The sequence below is a fragment of the Schistocerca cancellata genome, chromosome 7, assembly GCF_023864275.1.
Source record: "Schistocerca cancellata isolate TAMUIC-IGC-003103 chromosome 7, iqSchCanc2.1, whole genome shotgun sequence".
Classification (NCBI taxonomy): domain Eukaryota; kingdom Metazoa; phylum Arthropoda; class Insecta; order Orthoptera; family Acrididae; genus Schistocerca; species Schistocerca cancellata.
The window spans coordinates 320,327,521-320,347,604 of NC_064632.1; the positions used below are offsets into that span (position 1 = coordinate 320,327,521).

The following is a 20,084-nucleotide window of genomic DNA, read 5'->3' on the forward strand; positions in this document are numbered from 1 at the left end:
AGAAGTACTAAGTCACAGATGATAAATTATGCTTGGTTTACATTTTATGTTCTGCTTGTCCTTTTTTCCCTATCAGTGAGGGGTTTTAATATTTTTGGAACTTTAAGAGTCTTAAATAATCTTATAATATAATGATGCTGGTGAGGGTGAGTGTAGGGCCTAACTTATCAGGATCTGTAAGAAGCTAAATCCAATAATGTGAGGTGAATCTAGATAAATTTAAACTCAGTGCCTGACTAAAGGACAATCATGGCTCTAATGAATATCTAGGTTGACACGTTTCAGCTGAGGACAATGTTGCATGACAGGAGGTACATTTTGCTTTTGCCTTAGAGAAGAATCAGTAATTCCAAGGCACCAGAAATATGACAACCATGTGATTAGTCTGTCATGGGACCATTTTGAGTATGGATGTGTGCTCATGTAGTGAAACAGTGTCTAAGAATATGACAACATTTATATCAAGACTATAATAGATGGGAGTTAGTGTTTCACTTCAAGGGGATGTAAACTATCAGTGTACAAATCCTGCTGTTAATAAGTCCAACTACCAAACCCTACCAGAATTAGAGAGAAACAAGACATGAAATCTAGAGTTCCTTTTTGTATCAAGATTTACTCTGTGCCTAAAGAAGTGATCACTAGTTCCAAATGCCACAGATCTAGAGTTGTTTTGTAAGTGTCTAATGACTTCCATAGTATGAACTTATGTATATATTGTGGAATTTTCCTGTTTTTACTTTATAATTTTGTCTCATGTTTGTAAAATGTATTCCATAATAAGAAATGAATACCTTACTTCTGTAGTGGTATACCTTCAGCTGTATTCATTTTTGAGATACTGAGGCCTAAACATAATTGACTGATGGCAGTCCTTTGACTGAGATACCTGAAATATTGCAGTTCATACCTTGTTGCAATATCATCAGTCAGTTACGTTATATCATCAGTGTCTCGAAATGAACAAAATTAGTGTACCGCTATTGAAATAAGGTCTTCAAATTTAGACAACTTCAAACTCTGTCTTTGTCCATTGCTCCCTTCTCTTTAAAGAAACTTGAGTTTTCTTTCTTCATGAATAATATTTATATTTAGTATTACTTTATGAATATATTAATTCCAGTATTATAATTTCCAAAATAGTGATGTACAGGTCATATACATCTACAGAGTGGCAAGTTAAGTGTTTATCTTTTTCTGTATTTTTCTTGTAGTATATTTATTAAAATTTTTGTTTCTTTTTCTGTCAAGAGATTCAGTCTCATGTTTTTGTAAGGGTGAATTGATTCAGTCTGTAGTGCAATAGTTGCGCACTGGACAGCCAGCTACATAGCTCATTAACACATCAGTGTGCTTTGGTGACACATCGGAAGGGTAGCAAGTTGCATATCTAGGATGCTGTCTGCTTTTGTAGTATACTCCTTCAGTTAGTCTTGTTAGGATGGTTAAGATGTGTGCATGCTGAGTGCGGATACAGGAGGAACTGGCTGCAGTTTGCGAACAGCTGAATGCACTTTTGTCTATGGTCAGTCACTTTCAGGTTGCTGCCTTGGGCTGTAGTGATGGTGGAGAATCTAGCTCGTCATATGGAACATTCAGGTGTCGCTTGTTTTGCCCAAGGGCTCTGCTGCTGAGGCACCTCGTAGTGTACCCGATACAGTGGATCCTCTCTCACAGCAGGGTGAGTGCCAATGGTAAGGCATTCGTATTGATTGAGGCAGAGGATCAATGTGGATACTAGGCACCTGGCCTTGCCGATTCACCCTGTGAGTGGACAGGTGGCTGCTCCTTTAGCAGGGTCTGAGCAGGCACATTGGGGCAGGGAGGGGGGGGGGTGTTATTGGGTATCGGGAGCTCCAACGTTAGGCGTGTTATGGAACGCCTTAGGCAGATAGCATTTAGAGCTGCTGGAAAGAAAGCCAATATGCACGCAGTATGTCTGCCGGGGGGCCCTATCCAGGATGTGGAGGTGGCCTTGCCTGCGGTTATCGAGCGTGCAGGGTGCAGTCGTCTGCAACTTGTGACTCACGTTGGCACCAACAATACCTGTCACATGGGTTCTGAGGCCATCCTCAGTTCACACAGGCTACTGGCGAGGTGCAAGCAGAGCATGCAATTTGCAGCAACATTCTCAGAATTGGTTGGGATCCTTTGATTGGAGCCGAGTGGAGGGTCTCAACCAAAGGCTTCGTTGACTCTGTGCTGGTCTTGGCAGTGGATTTCTAGACCTCTGTTATGGTGTGGGGATTTATAGGATTCACCTTGATAGGTCAGGAATGCACTACACAAAGGAAGCAACTACTCAGGTCACAGAGTACTTGAGGAGTGCATGTGAGGGTTTTTCAGGCTGCTCTGAACCAGACTGCATTCAGAGTAAAGACACTTCAACTGTCAAAACTGTGTCAGTAAACTGTCGAAGTATCTGTAATAAAGTTCCCAAATTTACTGCCCTCCAGGAAAGTTCTCGCACTCAAATTATTCTTGGGGCCAAGAGCTGACTGAAATCCGAAGCGGAAAGCTCTGAGATACTTAGCGAGGCGTGGAATGTATATTGCAAAGACACCAGGAGGGGGTGTTGATTACAGTTGACAAAAATGTTCTTTCTATTGAGGTCGAAGTTGAGTGTGGTAATGAAGTTATCTGGTTGCATATAACAGGTGTAAATGAAACCAAGTTAATTGTTGGGTGATTTTACTGGCCACCTGACTCCACTGGGACAGTTCTAGAATCATTGAAAGGAGGTCTATGGTCAGTAGTGCGTAAATACCCAGATCATGCAATACTTGTTGGAGGCAACTTTAACCTACCAAGTATAGGCTGTCTGTGGATTCATTGCAGGGGGTACAGACAGACAGTCATGCAAAATACTTTTGAACACTTTTCTGGAAACTGTCTTGAGCAGCTAGCTTGGCTGCCCACATGCAATGGAAATATCTTAGATATTCCAGACCTTATCTACAATGTCAATATAGAAACAAGGATTAGCAATCATGATATGATCACAGCAGCTATGATTACAAAAGTTAATTAATGAGTCAAGTGGGCTAGGAGAGTGTTTCTGCTAGACAGTGAATTGAAATCACTTATTTCCAGTAAGATGGATATAGAAGAATTATGGGCTAAGTTTAAGCAGATTTTAAATCATGATCTAGAGAGTTATGTGCCTAGAAAGCAGGTAATGGATGAATAAGACTCACCATGGTTTAATAATGAAATTTGAAAGATGCTGAGGAAGCAGAGGCTGTTGCACTCTCAGTTCAAAAGAGAATGCACAAATGATGACAAGCAAAGGTTGGTAGAGATTTGTGCATCTTTGAAAAGATCTTTGTGTGGAGCATACAACTACTACCAGCGTCACACCTTAGCAAAAGATCTGGCAGAGAATCTGAGAAAATTCTGGTCCTATGTAAAATCACTGTGTGGGTCTAAGGCTTCCATTCAGTCCCTTGTTATCCAGTCTGTGGAGTGGCAATTGAAGATAACAGAACAAAAGCTGAAGTTTCAAATTTCACTTTCAACAAATCATTCACGCAGGAAAATCATACAAACACACTTTCATACGATCATCAGACAGATTCTCATATGGATGACATAGTAATAAGCATCCATGGCATAGAGAAACAACTGAAAGATTTGAAAGCTAATAGATCACCAGGTCCAGATGGAATCCCAATTCAGTTTTACAAAGAATACTCTATGGCATTGGCCCCAAACCTAGCCTGCATTTATTGTGAATCTCTCACCCAGCACAAAGTCCCAATCGACTAGAAAAAAGTGCAGGTGATTCCATTGTATAAGAAGGGTAAAAGAATAGACCAGCAAAATTACAGACGAATATCCCTGATTTTGGTTTCCTGCAGAATCCTTGAAAATATCCTCAGTTCGAATATAGTAAACTTCCTTGAGATTGAGAAGGCATTTAACATGGTGCATCATTGCAAGCTGTTAACAAAGGTACAAACATACGGAATAAGTTCACAGGTATGTGAGTGGCTCAACGACTTCTTAAGTAATAGAACTCATTATGTTGTCCTCAACAGCGAGTGTTCATCAGAGAAGTGTATCATCAGGAGTGCCCTAGAGAAGTGTGATGGGACTGCTATTGCTCCCTATATACATAAATGGTTTGGCAAACAGGATGGACAGCAATCTGCAGTTGTTTGCTGATGGTGCTATGGTGTATGGTAAGGTGTCGAAGCTGAGTGACTGTAGGAAGATACAAGACAATTTAGACAAGATATCAAGTTGGTGTGATGACAGCTACCTCTAAATGTGGACAAATATAAATTAATGTGCAGGAGTGGGTAGAACAAACCTGCAACTTTCAGATACAGTATTACTAGTGGCCTGGTTGACACAGTCAAGTGTTTAAATTTCTGGGCATAATGTTGCAAAGCTATATAAACTGGAATGAGCATATGAGAACTGTGGTAGGGAAGGTGAATGGTTGACTTTGGTTTGTTGGGAGAATTTTAGAAAAGAGTGGTTCACCTGTAAAGGAGACCGCATGTAGGACACTGGTGCAACCTATTCGTGAGCACTACCCAAGTGTGTGGGATCCATACCAGGATGGATTGAAGGAAGACATTAAAGCAATTCAGAGGCTGGCTGTGAGATTTGTTACTGGTAGGTTCAGACAACACGTAAGTGATACGGAGATGCTTTGGGAACTCAGATGGTAATCCATAGAGGAAAGGCAATGTTCTTTCCAAGAAACACTATTGAGATAATTTAGAGAACCGGCATTTGGAGCTGACTGCCAAACAATTCTGCTGCAGCCAACATACATTGCGAGTAAGGACCATGAAGTTAAGATATGAGAAATTAGGGTTCGTACGGAGCCATATAGGCAGTCATTTTTCCATTACTCTATTTGCAAGTGGAATGGGAAAAGAAATGACTAGTAGTGGTATGGGTTACTCTCTGCCATGCACATGTGGTGGCTTGTGGAGTATCGATGTAGATGTAGATCACAATAGTTTATTTGTGATTCAGTTTAACTGATTTTCCGTTTTTTCTGAAGGTTCCAGATCCGAGGTATCCATTTTTGGGAGTCCACTTTACACCCCGAATGGATGGCAGTGTATGGCTTGGACCAAATGCTATCCTTGCATTTAAACGAGAAGGCTACAGGTACACAATATGTCAGAGCATAGTAATAGTATTATGTGACTTACCAAACAAAAGCGCTGGCAGGTCGATAGACACACAAACAAACACAAACATACACACAAAATTCAAGCTTTCGCAACCAACGGTTGCCTCATCAGGAAAGAGGGAAGGAGAGGGAAGGAGAGAGAAAGACGAAAGGATTTGGGTTTTAAGGGAGAGGGTAAGGAGTCATTCCAATCCTGGGAGCAGAAAGACTTACCTTAGGGGGAAAAAAGGACAGGTAAACACTCGCGCACACACACACACACACACACACACACACACACACACACACACACACACACATATCCATCCGCATATACACAGACACAAGCAGATGCGGATGGATATGTGTGTGTGTGCGCGAGTGTTTACCTGTCCTTTTTCCCCCTAAGGTAAGTCTTTCTGCTCCCGGGATTGGAATGACTCCTTAACTTCTCCCTTAAAACCCAAATCCTTTCGTCTTTCCCTCTCCTTCCCTCTTTCCTGATGAGGCAACCGTTGGTTGCGAAAGCTTGAATTTTGTGTGTATGTTTGTGTTTGTTTGTATGTCTATCGACCTGCCAGCGCTTTTGTTTGGTAAGTCTCATCATCTTTCTTTTTAGATATATTTTTCCCATGTGGAATGTTTCCCTCTATTATATTAATAGTATTATGTGTTTGATATAATTAAATATTATACTTGCTTGTGTCCGCAGTGGCGTAAGATCATTAGATTAATTCTGAGATGTTGCATATGGTAAATTTAATATCAGGGAGAGAAATTGCATTGATTCAAGGTGAGTTATGCATCCCACAGGTAATGTTAGACCTTCATCAGTGCTATTTCATTTGTGCAACATTGTTCTTGGCACTTTTAAGACTAGTGTCAATGATGTATTTCATTGCTGCTGTAATTGGTGTGTGTGTGTGTGTGTGTGTGTGTGTGTGTGTGTGTGTGTGTGAGAGAGAGAGAGAGAGAGAGAGAGAGAGAGAGAGAGAGAGAGAGAATTAAGGAAAGTATTGTTACAGTTACATTAAACATTTAAATGATTCATATTTATTTTTCAAGGTGGAAAGATTTTGACTGGAAGGAGTTAAAAGAGGTTTTAGCATATCCCGGATTTCGAAAACTGGCATTTAAATATCTTGGGTTTGGTAGCAAAGAGATGCTAAAGTCAGCATTCCCTTTCCTCCAGGTGAAAGAGCTGCAGAAGTACATACCAGAAATTACATTTTCTGATGTTGAAAGGTATGTATGTCCTATTAAAATATATTCTTAGAAAACAAAAATTGAGTAATTTTGGAATTTTGTTAAAATCTTGAGTAATTTTCAACTTTTAAAATAAAATGAATCGTCCTGAATTGCCTATTATCATAAAAGTTAAAAAGAAGAAGCAGGAGAAGACCAAGAGCTCAATACAGTCACTGTACAGTGAGATTTATGTATTTTAAAGCAGAACTTTGAGCACTGGTGTGCAGTGTTAGTAATCTGATATCATTTAATGTCCATTTCTTGCTAGTTGTCTAAATGAAACTAAAACAAAACTCTATACAGTTTAAAATTGTGTATGGCATCAGTATTCAAACCCAAACTTCCACTTAAATAGAAATGCAATCCAGATTTTAGTTCTCTGTGACAAACTGTTCTAATTTGTGTAAATTTCATTCCAGTCTGCAGTCCCCCCCTGAGAAAAAATTTCATTCTGCAATGAATCTTAAGCCTATTGTTTAGTTACCTCCATCATACTTATTCATTTATTCACCGACCAGGTGATTCGGACTACCATCTGCTTGTGTTGTGATTGGTCAAGAATATCACTGTGAGTATGCAAATGGATAGGTTGTACTGGAATGTATGGAATCTAAGAATTGCTGCAAATCCAGTTGTCATACCATCTCCTCTTCTGAACTGTGGGTATTGACAGGAGGGATACAACTAAAAGTAAATCACAGAAAGTCATTAAAGCAAATAATATTGCTCATCTGTAAGGTAGTTACACTGATTATTTCTGTAAGTGTCTTGACCTTAAAAATTTAACCATAACTTTGCATTCTATTAGGCAGTAGCATTCACTTTTTACTGGTTTCTCATCACAATGTAGATATGTTTTAAGTAACGTGTGTAGTCTCTCCATACACGTTTCTTGTTTCATCAGAGTAGATAGTGATTATATAAAATGGGAAATTCAATTCAGAAAAATATGTTAAACTCAGATCTTGTGTTTCTAACAATCATAAGTGTGTAAATATTTAACACTTTTTGAAAGTGCCCAAGTAGTTTTCATGTGACTGTGGCATTTGTTGTTGTTGTTGTTGTTGATGATGATGATGATGATGATGATGTTGTCTTCAGCCCAAAAACTGGTATGATGCAGCTCTCTGTGCTAGTCTGTTCTGCATGTTACCAAACTGACAATTCTGTGTCATTTCAGGATATGTCCTATCGATTGGACCCTTCTTTTAATTGAGCTCTGAAATAAATTTATTTTATCCACCAATTCGATTCAGTAGTTTCTCGTCAGTTATCTGATCTATCCAAGTATAACTTTCAGCATTCTTCTGTAGCACCACATTTCAAAAGTGTCGTCCCTTTTTTTGTCTGTATTGTTTTATCACCCATGTTTCACTCCTGTAAAAGGCTACAATTGAGGCAAATTCTTTCATATCCTGTCCATGTGCTTCGCCCACATCAACTTATTATGTTAGTTGTGTTTGATGCTTTACAACATGCTGTGGTTTTAATGCAGTTGGGTCTTATGTATATACGAGTTCTCATGATATGACTCATTTCATGCAAGTGAAGTTGTGTTATACCTGAGGATGTTTAGTTGTCTGACTGAAACTGGTTGTTTATAAATAAAAAAGTGACAGTTGTTGTGAAAATCATAAATTTTCACAAATATTTAAAAAAGACTTCCAAACATTTACATTCGTATTTGATGTTAACAAATTTCTCTTTTTCAATAATACTCTCCTTGCTATTGGCAGTCTACATTTTATATCCCCTCTGCTTTGGCCATAATCACTTATTTTTCATCCTAAATAATAAAAACACATCTACCTCTTTTAGTGTCTCATTTCTTAATCTAATTCCCTCAGAATCACCTGATTTAACTTGACTACATCCAGTTACCCTTCAGTCAACTTTTGTTGATGTTGATCTTGTAATCTCGTTTCAAGAAACTGTCCATTCCATTGAATAGTCCTTCTAAGTCCTTTACTACTGTCTCCAACAGAATTACTCCAACATTGGCAAACTTCAAAGATTTTATTTCTTCTTCATGAGCTTTAATTCCCTTTCCAGATTTTTCCTTCATGTACTTCACAGCTTGCTTAAGGTACAGATTGAATAATCCTTGGGATAGGTCACAACCCTGTCTCATTTTCTCTCAACTACTGCCTCTCTTTCATGTCCTCTGAGCCTTGTGACTTTGACCTGGTTGCTTTACAGTTTGTAGATAACAATTTACTCCTAGTAGTTTGTCAAATCAGTATTGTCAAAAGCTTTCTAACCATGACTCGTTAAACTGATACTTTGGTAATATTCACACTGGTCAGCACCTGCCTTTCTTGGAACTGTTACATTCTTCTTGAAGTATTTTGCTCATTTGGTATATCTTGTATACCAAGTGGAATTTTATTATCATGGATGGACCTCTCAAGGATCTCAACAACTCTGGCGGAATGTCATCTATTCCAGAGGCCTCCTTTTGACTTAATTCTTTCAGGGCCCTGTCTAATTCTTCTTACAGTATCATATTTCCCATCCCATCTTCATTTACTTCCTCTTATCTTTCCATAATATTGTGTTCAAATTTGTTTACTTCCACCTTCCAGGATTTTGGATTGGGGGGGGGGGGGGGGCAATGCTCGTCTTATCCTCAATATTCTGGTAAAGCCGCACATGCTCCCCTGTGTCGCTGTAAATGTCAAGCACCTCAGGGAGCTCAGCAATCATTTACTGGGTATGGATTTCCTAATGAAGTTGTAAGTGGCAGGTGCCACCATTCTGATGTCGTCGTAAGCTCTGGGCATTTTTCAGTGACCACTGTGCGGCATGGTGGTGGAATGTTGTGTATCACAGGCAAGGGGGATCAGGAGGACATTACAAACCTCTATAAAAAAATTCCCCAATCTTATGTGAGTGCTATTTGCCTGTGGTGTGGAACAGTTGCTAGTGGGCACCCCTGTGGATCCTGCTGCACATCTTTTGTAAAGGCTTACCCAGATACACAAGGCTCTGTCTGGGTGAAGTGCTTTTTCTGTAACTACTTTCGGCTGATTGGCTGGAACCCTTGAAGGTACTAAGTGGTTGTATAATGGAACATTACTGGTCAAAACAGCTATATCACAGCAAGCCATTTGCTTCCTCAAGTCAAAACTTTCGAGTAAGTGTCCTATTGAGGTTGCACTGCACTGCACCCTTTGCTACAGTCAGGCAGTAGTAAAATGCAGTGACAGCTTGCACATGGACACTGCAGAGCTTAAGGAGGAGCGGACAGATAACAAAGGGGTCATTGAAGTGAAGTGTGAAAAGTTATGCATCATCAGAGTGGAACACTGTCAAAATCAGAATTTTTTACATTGCTGTCCAGTTGGCTGATTTTTGCCAGATTACATTAAAGCAGGCTTCATAAGACTAAAAGTCAGACCATACTTCCCCAACCCCATGAGGTATTTCGCATACCATAAATTCAGGCAAACCACTGTGGGGTATAAAAATCAAGCTATGTGTGGTAAGAGTGCTATGGCTGACATTGTTGAAGGAGCTATTTGTACCACCTCTGAACTCTTGTGTCGTATGTCAATTGTTCAGGTTCACATGCAGCTTGGACCAGAGAGTGTACAATGTTTAAGGAATAAAAGAAAATCGAGGAATTGGAGGTGACTAAGCATGTACTGTATGCTGGAATGAAGAAAGTGTACAAATATCTTCAACAACCAACCTCTACAGTTTTGTTTCCTGCACCTCTCACAAATAAACCTGAAAAAGTGTTTCCACATAGACGTCACAATGGTTTCTGATAGAAAAAACTGGTCTTGCAAATGCACCTTGGAGAAAGAAATTTGAAAGAAACTGTTACCATCTCATCACAAATTCCAGTCATAAGCAACACTTCAGTCCATGCCATAGACATCACACTGGAAGGCAACTGCAGAAGAACAGTTTGCCTTGGCCTAAAGGTGTTACCAACTCTGAAGGAGAAGACTAAGATGAAGCATACTGTCAGGAAGGCCCAATCAAAGCAAGATGACCATAAGATAGAAAAACACCCAGATGACAATATGACTGTTCACTTTGAGAATTGCTTAAATGAACTCACCAGGCCTCTCCATTGTACCATTTGTGAAATGGCTTCTTCTACACACAGAAGAGAAAGGGGAAGACCTAAACCTGCCTTATAAATAAATGCAATTTTGTCCTGGGTTCAGGAGTGTGAGACAGTGGCTGGTCAATGAAATGTAATTATAATATACCAACAGCCATTATATTAATATATTGTTTTATTAGGCAACCAATTTTGATTTTTCATTCCCATCACCTTCAGGCCTGTCACATGAATGACACCAAGCACCACTCGTGCATGTATAAGATAAGGCACCAGCATTTGTATCTAGTTCCATAGATGTCTGAACTACTTGAGCATTGTGTGCTCATTACACATGTGGCAGCAACTCCTACTCACTCCTGTCACGTGTGTGAAGAGCACACATACTCATGAAGTTCAGATATCTAAGAAACCAAGAGTATTGGTGCCACGTGTAAAACATATACAAATGGTACCTGGTGTCATCCATGCAGCAGGCCTGAAGATGATGTGATTGGAACATTGAAACTGGTTGCCTAATAAAACAATATCAATATAATGGCTGTTGATATATGTAATCTTCCCCTTCCTTTCTTAATTCCAGTTATTGTTCACAATAAACAAAGTATTTTATGAAAAAATTGAGAGGAGTGAAGATTACAATAAACTTTCTATTTTACATAGCGTTTTGTGTAGAGTTGGCTCCAGTTCTTCTTGTCTAGGTGTCTGATTGTTGAAGCTGAAATTCCCACATTTTAGGTCCTCATGGTTGAATTTATCTAAATAAATCTGAAGATAGTTTTTGCAGAATTTTAGTTGTTAGGTTAATATATTTTGTCACATTTTAGTATATCGTACAGCCTTTTGAATTTCACATTAACAAAACCGAAATTACTTTGTTCACCCAAAATACAAAAATACATCTGATCACATCAGAGACGTGTTTACTACTACTTCACTCTGCTGTAATAACCATAATCCATAGGGTTTACAATTTTTCTTAACAAATGAATTTCTATTAATTTTGATTATTATTTAATAAATGAATCCAGAAATAAATGTAATAAACAGTACTAGATTGCATAATTAGTAATAGAAATTCTAAGTGTGCCAAATAATTCGTAATTTCAATTTTTTTTTTTTAATAATTTTAACTGTACATTGAGAGTTAGTACTTATCAACTGTAACATCAAAAATAAAGTAATTCGTTTTCATAAATTTTAGCTTGAAGTATAAAATGTTGTGTATAAAATTATATGAGAGATATATCTAAAAACAAAGATGATGAGACTTACCAAACAAAAGCGCTGGCAGGTCGATAAACACACAAACAAACACAAACATACACACAAAATTCAAGCTTTCACAACAAACGGTTGCTTCGTTAGGAAAGAGGGAAGGAGAGGGAAAGACGAAAGGATGTGGGTTTTAAGGGAAAGGATAAGGAGTCATTCCAATCCCGGGAGCAGAAAGACTTACCTTAGGGGGAAAAAAGGACAGGTATACACTCGTACACACACACACATATCCATCCGCATATACACAGACACAAGCAGACATTTGTAAAGGCAAAGAGTTTGGGCAGAGATGTCAGTCGAGGCGGAAGTACAGAGGCAAAGATGTTGTTGAAAGACAGGTGAGGTATGAGTGGCAGCAAATTGAAATTAGAAATTAGCGGAGATTGAGGCCTGGCGGATAGCGAGAAGAGAGGATATGCTGAAGGGCAAGTTTCCATCTCCGGAGTTCTGACAGGTTGGTGTTAGTGGGAAGTATCCAGATAACCCGGACGGTGTAACACTGTGCCAAGATGTGCTGGCCGTGCACCAAGGCATGTTTAGCCACAGGGTGATCCTCATTACCAACGAACACTGTCTGCCTGTGTCCATTCATGCAAATGGACAGTTTGTTGCTGGTCATTCCCACATAGAAGGCTTCACAGTGTAGGCAGGTCAGTTGGTTTTTAGATATATTTTTCCCACGTGGAATGTTTCCCTCTATTATATTCAAATTATATGAAAGTTTTGAGAAAAGCAGCTGAGATAATATTGACCTGATCAAAATTCGAAAAATAATATTGGCATCAACAACTACTGTTGAGGAACAGTAATGATAGAGGGGGATGTCCCGTTACAATATCCCCCTCACATAATATGGAAACAATGTATTTACAATATTTTGTGACCTACTATAAAGTTTGCCAAACAGTGAACAAAATCATGCCAGAAAATAGAATACAGTTGTATGGAAGTATCTGATACATAACATATTACAGAAAATGTAAGAAAAATATTGACTATACAAGTCATAACCTATACATATATGAGGACATGGCATTCAGATTTTCGGATCTGTGGAACATTCTGTCTCAGGACAGTTGATTCAAAGTCAAAACTACAATATTACAACACTAAACTATAGAAATAAGTGCAGAGGCAGTGTAAATTACTAGAATTACAAATTGCAAGTTTACATCTATAAAGTCCCCCATCAAAATCGTCAAAAGAGAAGAAAAAATATTTAGTGTGTAAGTGTAGGATGAGTGAGCCAATTCAAAAAACTCACAGTGATGGCTACAGACCAGAAGAATAAACTCAATCAAAAGTAGGAGTATAGCACAAAACCAATCAGCCACATAGACCAGAATATTTATGGGTATGTTGACTCATGAAGGGAGAAAGTAATTAAAAATATTAGGGCCTATGCTTATGATGTGGGGACTGAGCCATGAACCAAACCACACTGGGTACACACCAGCAGAAATGTTTTGTCACAACAAAATGAATAAAGTTCATAATCAGATATCAGTAAGTTCAATCATATGTAACGAATAATAGACAGGGTGTATACGACCCGGGACAACTGGGAGATCCGGGAAAAACATGGGAATTTTTTCATCCAGGAGAAAACTGGGAAAAACCTGGGAATTCTTTAGTATTCCGGGAATTTTTCGTTGTTTCAGTTTTCAGTTAAATTTTTGTAATACTCTAACAAAGTATATTACTGTATCCCGCTACTGCAGAGTAATACTGCAGCATTAAAACATGAACAAGAGAAAAAATGGAAATAAAACTTAAATTGCAAAGGAAATGCATCATATAAAATAACACAGTGCACATACAAGCGTCTGTCAACAGCGAAATGTGCCAAAGGCTTTAGGAAGACTATGCAATGCTTCATAACAACAAATTGCCTCTGTTGAGCGTGACATCACAACTGTTTACATTAGATTCAATTAAGCAGTTACGAATGGGCTCATGCACGCGCGCAGTTGAGTCGCATATGAGTAATAACTTCTCCCGCTTCTGGCTAAATAAGTGTGACTGTTGGCTGTGTAAGCAGCAGTAGCAGCAATCAGCCACATGGTACCCGGAAAAGTTTTACTGGTGCGCCCAAGATGCCAGATTCACACGAGCACAGCAGGCCCGGATCTAGTGGGGGGTGGCAAACCGGGGTATCTGAACCGGGTGACAATTTCGGGGGGAGGGGGCAAATTCATATTCTTGAGAGAAAAAAAAAACCTTGTTTCACAAAGCACCTAGCATCCAGCGCATGTCGGTCTATCGATTATTCATATGATTTTGAAACACACTTCTGCTGGTGTTTGGACATTTTTGGACACAGTCTAAGTTGATTTTTGAATGAATTAGAAGCTGATTTTTGAATGCTTGCATAGTGTACATGGTGTCTCTGCGCATCTAGAAATGAACTTTTCTGCAGACAAAACGGTACGGGCGTATACGAGCTGAGCGGAACAAAGCCGAACCGGTGAATGCCAACTGCTGCTTGTTTAGCGTTGCAAATGTTTAACATTGTTATAATTACCAGCGAAATCCATAGATTCGGACTACCAGAGTGGAAATAAACAACTAACAGGAATAACAGGCAAGACAGATTATGTATTATCTTCACAGTGTATCCAATAAAGTGAAATTCTGACAAAAAATTTTTGGCCAGATCGCTACATGAGACGGGGCCAGTTGTAGTCCCCGGCTGGCAGCCGCTTAAGTTCCATTCTGGGAGTAGTGCGGAAAACGCATTGTACGAATACGTAATAAGGCCTAACCGGAGAGTAATTGCTGGATAACTAAACCAGTGATTGTGGCAGGGTTAGTAAAGTTAATTGGAGAATGAGTTTTGACAGTAGTAGGAATAGTTACAGAATTAGTGATGACATGATTGTTTGTTAGAACGAAGAAGGAGAAGAAACTGGGACGTCACACAAATTATGGCAGAATATGACGATTCCAAAATTATACAAAAATTTCGTTCTACTACTTTTCGGTCTTGTGCATGAGAAACTGGAGTGTATGAATGAATGTGAAACTATTTCCTAACATAAAGCTTTTTCATTGTAGTAGGCCAAATAGGTATTTCGTATTGGCACTTCGTGAATTATACAGGGTGATTCAAAAAGAATACCACAACTTTAAAAATGTGTATTTAATGAGAAACATAATATAACCTTCTGTTATACATCATTACAAAGAGTATTTAAAAAGGTTTTTTTTTTTTTCACTCAAAATCAAGTTCAGAGATGTTCAATATGGCTGCGAACAAATGCTTGCTGGATGCGTGCTACATTTTCATCACTCGTTCTCGGCCGTCCAGAACTTTTCCCTTTGCACAAACACCCATTCTCTGTAAACTGTTTATACCAACGTTTAATACACCACCTATCAGGAGGTTTAACACCATACTTCGTTCGAAATGCACGCTGAACAACTGCCGTCGATTCACTTCTGCCGTACTCAGTAACACAAAAAGCTTTCTGTTGAGCGGTCGCCATCTTAGCATCAACTGACGCTGACGCCTAGTCAACAGCGCCTCAAGCGAACAAATGTACAACTAAATGAAACTTTATAGCTCCCTTAATTCGCCGACAGATAGTACTTAGCTCTGCCTTTTGTTGTTGCAGAGTTTTAAATTCCTAAAGTTGTGGTATTCTTTTTGAATCACCCTGTATTGTTGTACTATAAAAATGATCTGTATTGCCAAAACAGACTCGCTCATGTGGTGTGTGGTACAATTGTTGTAATATTAGAAATGCCTATTTTGTTTTATCTAGCACACAGTGACAAAATAGACGTAATCAGATCGAGTAACCACAGCAGTCTTGGGTACTATTTGTATTAACAGCTTTATCAGTATTAGACGACGACATTTCATTTCTGCATGTAGCAAAGCATTTGACGAACTTCGATGAAGTAATAGTTCTTTCACAGAAAGGAAAGCACGCCATGTAAACCTGTAGCAAGATTAAGGAGAAAAATTTTCTTGGACTTGAGGATTGAAGAAATGTGTACTATCTTGCTTGTCTCTTGTCTTTACTGGTTTTTCTGTATCCTATATTTAATTTTATGTCACACAAAACAGCAAGTTATTAGCTAACAGGCAATAAAGTGTGCAGATTTTCTGAAGAGTTCTTGTTCTCCCGGTTACAAGTAATCCCATCCAGTATTAATTGCGAGTTTTTTTTTTTTTTTAAAAAAAAAAGGGACAAGATGTCAAAACGGCAGACTGGGAGCAGGAGAAGCACTACAGGACATTTTCTATTTCCACTGTCCTCAAATAGTGTGATGACATCTATTACAAAATACAAAATATACACGTTTGAGTTCCACAGAGCGAAATACAGTGACGTGCAGTATAAGAATGTTGTTTGAAGAGGCGTGGCACTGCACTTCGGCACACTTAAGACCAAATAACATGTCTTACATTTCCTGGAAGATACATGTTTTATGTATCAGACTCTTCAGAAAGATGTGTGCTACAAAATGAACTTATTTTTGAAAAGTCTTTTTTTACATTCTGATGCACAGAGCAGTCTGAGTGATAGTGGGGGGTGGGTAGTCTCCACGTGACCTGTGTTTACATTTAATGATTTTTCTGTTTCCTGTCCGTTTACTGCTCTCGCGTCAAATGAAAACAAGACGGATTTCTGTGGCTGAGAGCTATCAAGTGAACTAATTTCACATAATTATGGAAGGCTAAAATATGTTACTAGTTTCAGATTTTATTTTATTTCCACCTTTCTGACAGTCAAGCATTAATCACGTTGCAGAACAATAAAGTTATTTTGTCGGTTTGCTAAAGAAATTTGGCTTTTATGAAGCTTTCCTGCTAAGGCAGTAAATTTATTTGAAACAAAGTGTTTAATTCCACTCTATTGGCTAGTTTCAACTGTTCGCTACATTTCAAGTGCACGTTTTCATCTTCTAGCACATATGGCATTATGCCATAATAAAGAACCAAACATGGCATAATACAGTACTGGTACTCCAAGAAAATTTATGTCCCGAAAACCACAACAAAAAGCTTAATATCAGGTCGAGACCTACGTCATTGGGAATCTGGACGTACGAATGTGCGCTTTAAGGTGAACTACGCATTTTAGTATGGTTTAATGAAATTCCGACACTCTTGGAGTATCCTCATGTTTTGTTTCTTTTATGACATAATGTAAGAAAGATCTTTTAATGTTTTATGCGTACTAACATACAGGCTTCCTACATCACCATAGCTGCGCAAGTGCGGTGACGCCTCTTATCTGGCACACTCTGGCAACTGCTGAAATGAATGTAACAGGTCGCAGGAAGATATTGCGAATTGTGGTTTGAAAAGCATTATTTTCAAAGTAAATTTCCTTTTACACAAGACGAACTATGTGCGAGAATGTACAACAAATTTCTTAAATCACAGAGCATTTACTCTCATTTAAAAATCAACTCTTTGATGAAGAGCCATTTAGAAGAACTTCGAACCCAGAAGATCAGAGGTTTATGTCGGTATTAAAAATTTTACTGGCATATTTGTGTGATGTATCTTAAAGTATAACACGTGCTTAACAGATCAACATTATATGTGAAAGCTTAGCTTCTCTTGTAGCTTATTAATCTTAGAGACAAATATTGTATGCGAAAGTTTTGCTTTTCTTGTAGCAACACTATGTATATTAACTTAAACCATTAACTTTTCCTGATGGTGGAATTCAGATTTATACTTAAGTAATATGAAAATATGCGGCGTACATGTCGCTGCACATCAAAGATTTCCCAAAACGTGCTTCCCCCCCCCCCCCCCTCCCCCTCCCCCTAGTTTCATTTTCTAAAGTGCCGTGAAATCCTACGCTGCTATATAAAACCATATCCATTCAAAGGACTGATAAGTTTTACTGTTCTGACAGGAAGTATGCTGTCATTTAACACGAAAAAGTGTATTTTCACCCAGGAGAAAATGTATTTTTAACCAGGAGATCCGGGAAAAATCCGGGAATTGTTTTTCCTTGTCCGTGTATACACCCTGATAGAGGAAGCATCTAGCCTCAATCAGTAGCTGCACACTCTGCTTGAGTAAACACACACAGTCGCGATGACCAGGGGTATCCAGAACAGAGCTAAGCATGAGTTTGCACACAACTCAAGTTCCAGTGAGATACAATAATGCAGTGCTCAGGATAAATACAGGTAATCAGAGTCATAAATAGCTTTGAAAGATGACATCATCAAGTAGCCTGAGGACCTAAATCAGTGAGTGAAATCAGAGATGTATAAATCTTGTTATACAGTCTATGTTCAATTTATGATCACAGTCATAAATGTTTTCCTCACTATTTGTTAATTGTTCATACAAACAAACCTACGTACATAGAAGCCTAGAAGATTCATTTAAAAAAAGAAGAAGAAGAAGAAGAAGAAGAAAATTACATGCTTAGTGTTGAGATGAGGAAAAGTCATTGAAATGTATGACTACTAACCTAACATTGTCTAATTTTATCAGATTCTGATAATTATTTACAACGTGTTTCATAGAAACTTTTTGAGTTTTCACATTTCTGTGTTGAACATAACAAATCATTAGTCATAGAAGATCAACCTTCCACAGCATTATTTAAAGTTACATAATGTACTGGGAAGTTAACCCCCTACTTGGAAAAACATACATTTATGTGAAATAACACTGTCCATAGCAGTGACTACTTTTCTAAACAAATAGTTCCATGAATTTTTCATATTTTCATATAGGATAATTTCTTGGCTAACAATATACAAATTTCAATGCTTGTGTACGTCACCCAGCACCTATGATCTCTTGTAAGATGACTGGACCAACAAGGGCGCAGCCATACAGGAATGTGGGAGTGATTCCACCCACATCTTTCAGTTTCCTCCCTAGATTTCTCATCATACACTCCAACGGATAGATAACTTCCTGTCTGGCTTTCACATTGACTCCTGAAACATTGTTTTGTGTACTAAGTATGCTGTCCAATACCTCCCTCACTTCACATGGAATGTTGTGTCTATCTATATTGAAAAAAATAGATTTACAGGGTTCACATCAGAATGGACTGAAAAGTGTTCACACATATGATACTTTTAATAAATAGAACTAAATGTAATGAAAAATTGAACTAGTAAGGTAATATACACAGATATATTAAACATATCTTAAAGTAACATTTATTTAGAAATGAGCAGATTAAAAGAAATTATGTACACAAGCAAGACAAGTTGAACTGCACTGATGCAGCATTCAACATATGCCTACAAAATGAGCTATGGACCATAGTCCACGATATTCTGACATAAGAATTCTGTGTTTAACATACATGTGTGTTTGGTTTGCACATATGAAACTTTAAGATACTATTCCTAATATTTTCAGTACACATGAATAAAAAGTCTCTTCACCCAATTTACCACAACACCCATAATTTTACCCAAAAGATTTCATGACAATTAAATTTAATTTTTTCTGCAGCGTACATGGGAGTAATAATAATAATAATAATATTAGTTGGTTCAGGACAGAACTAATGAAGCCTCGGACAAGCGCTGTCATGGTTGGGGACGACGCTTGAACCCTATGCCCGTCCACAATGGTAATGACACTGCTAGCCACATGGAAAATGATTTAAATCCAAATAGAGGTGTTTTGCAGGATATGCTTCCTGCAACCACCCTAGAAGGAAAACAAATACAGAGGATGAGATGGTCAGATGAAGTTAACCGACACCTCATGTTCTGTTATTACCAAGCAACAAACTTAGGAACCAACACAACTGGATACAGATCACAAATATACACAACATTTATTACCAGATACCCAGAATAAAATTTTTAACAGAACAACGACTGGCTGATTAGTTCCGTGTAATGTTGTTGTTGTTGTGGTCTTCAGTCCTGAGACTGGTTTGATGTAGCTCTCCATGCTACTCTATCCTGTGCAAGCTTCTTCATCTCCCAGTACCTACTGCAACCTACATCCTTCTGAATCTGCTTAGTGTATTCATCTCTTGGCCTCCCTCTATGATTTTTACCCTCCACGCTGCCCTCCAATACTAAATTTGTGATCCCTTGATGCCTCAGAACATGTCCTACCAACCGATGCCTTCTTCTGGTCAAGTTGTGCCACAAACTTCTCTTCTCCCCAATCCTATTCAATACTTTCTCATTAGTTAGGTGATCTACCCATCTAATCTTCAGCATTCTTCTCATCATCATCATCATCATCATCATTTAAGACTGATTATGCCTTTCAGCGTTCAGTCTGGAGCATAGCCCCCCTTATACAGTTCCTCCATGATCCCCTATTCAGTGCTAACATTGGTGCCTCTTCTGATGTTAAACCTATTGCTTCAA

The 20,084-nt window shown here is 38.5% G+C and overlaps 1 protein-coding gene across 1 annotated transcript in view; it reads left to right on the forward strand.

The window, feature by feature from the left end:
* The window catches only part of LOC126091926 (L-2-hydroxyglutarate dehydrogenase, mitochondrial), a 101,673-nt gene that overhangs the window by 59,693 nt on the left and 21,896 nt on the right, over window positions 1–20,084 (forward strand). The window contains exons 5-6 of the mRNA XM_049907248.1: window positions 5,024–5,133; window positions 6,203–6,382. Coding sequence (XP_049763205.1) covers window positions 5,024–5,133; window positions 6,203–6,382 — 290 coding nt within the window. The remainder of the gene's footprint in view (window positions 1–5,023; window positions 5,134–6,202; window positions 6,383–20,084) is intronic.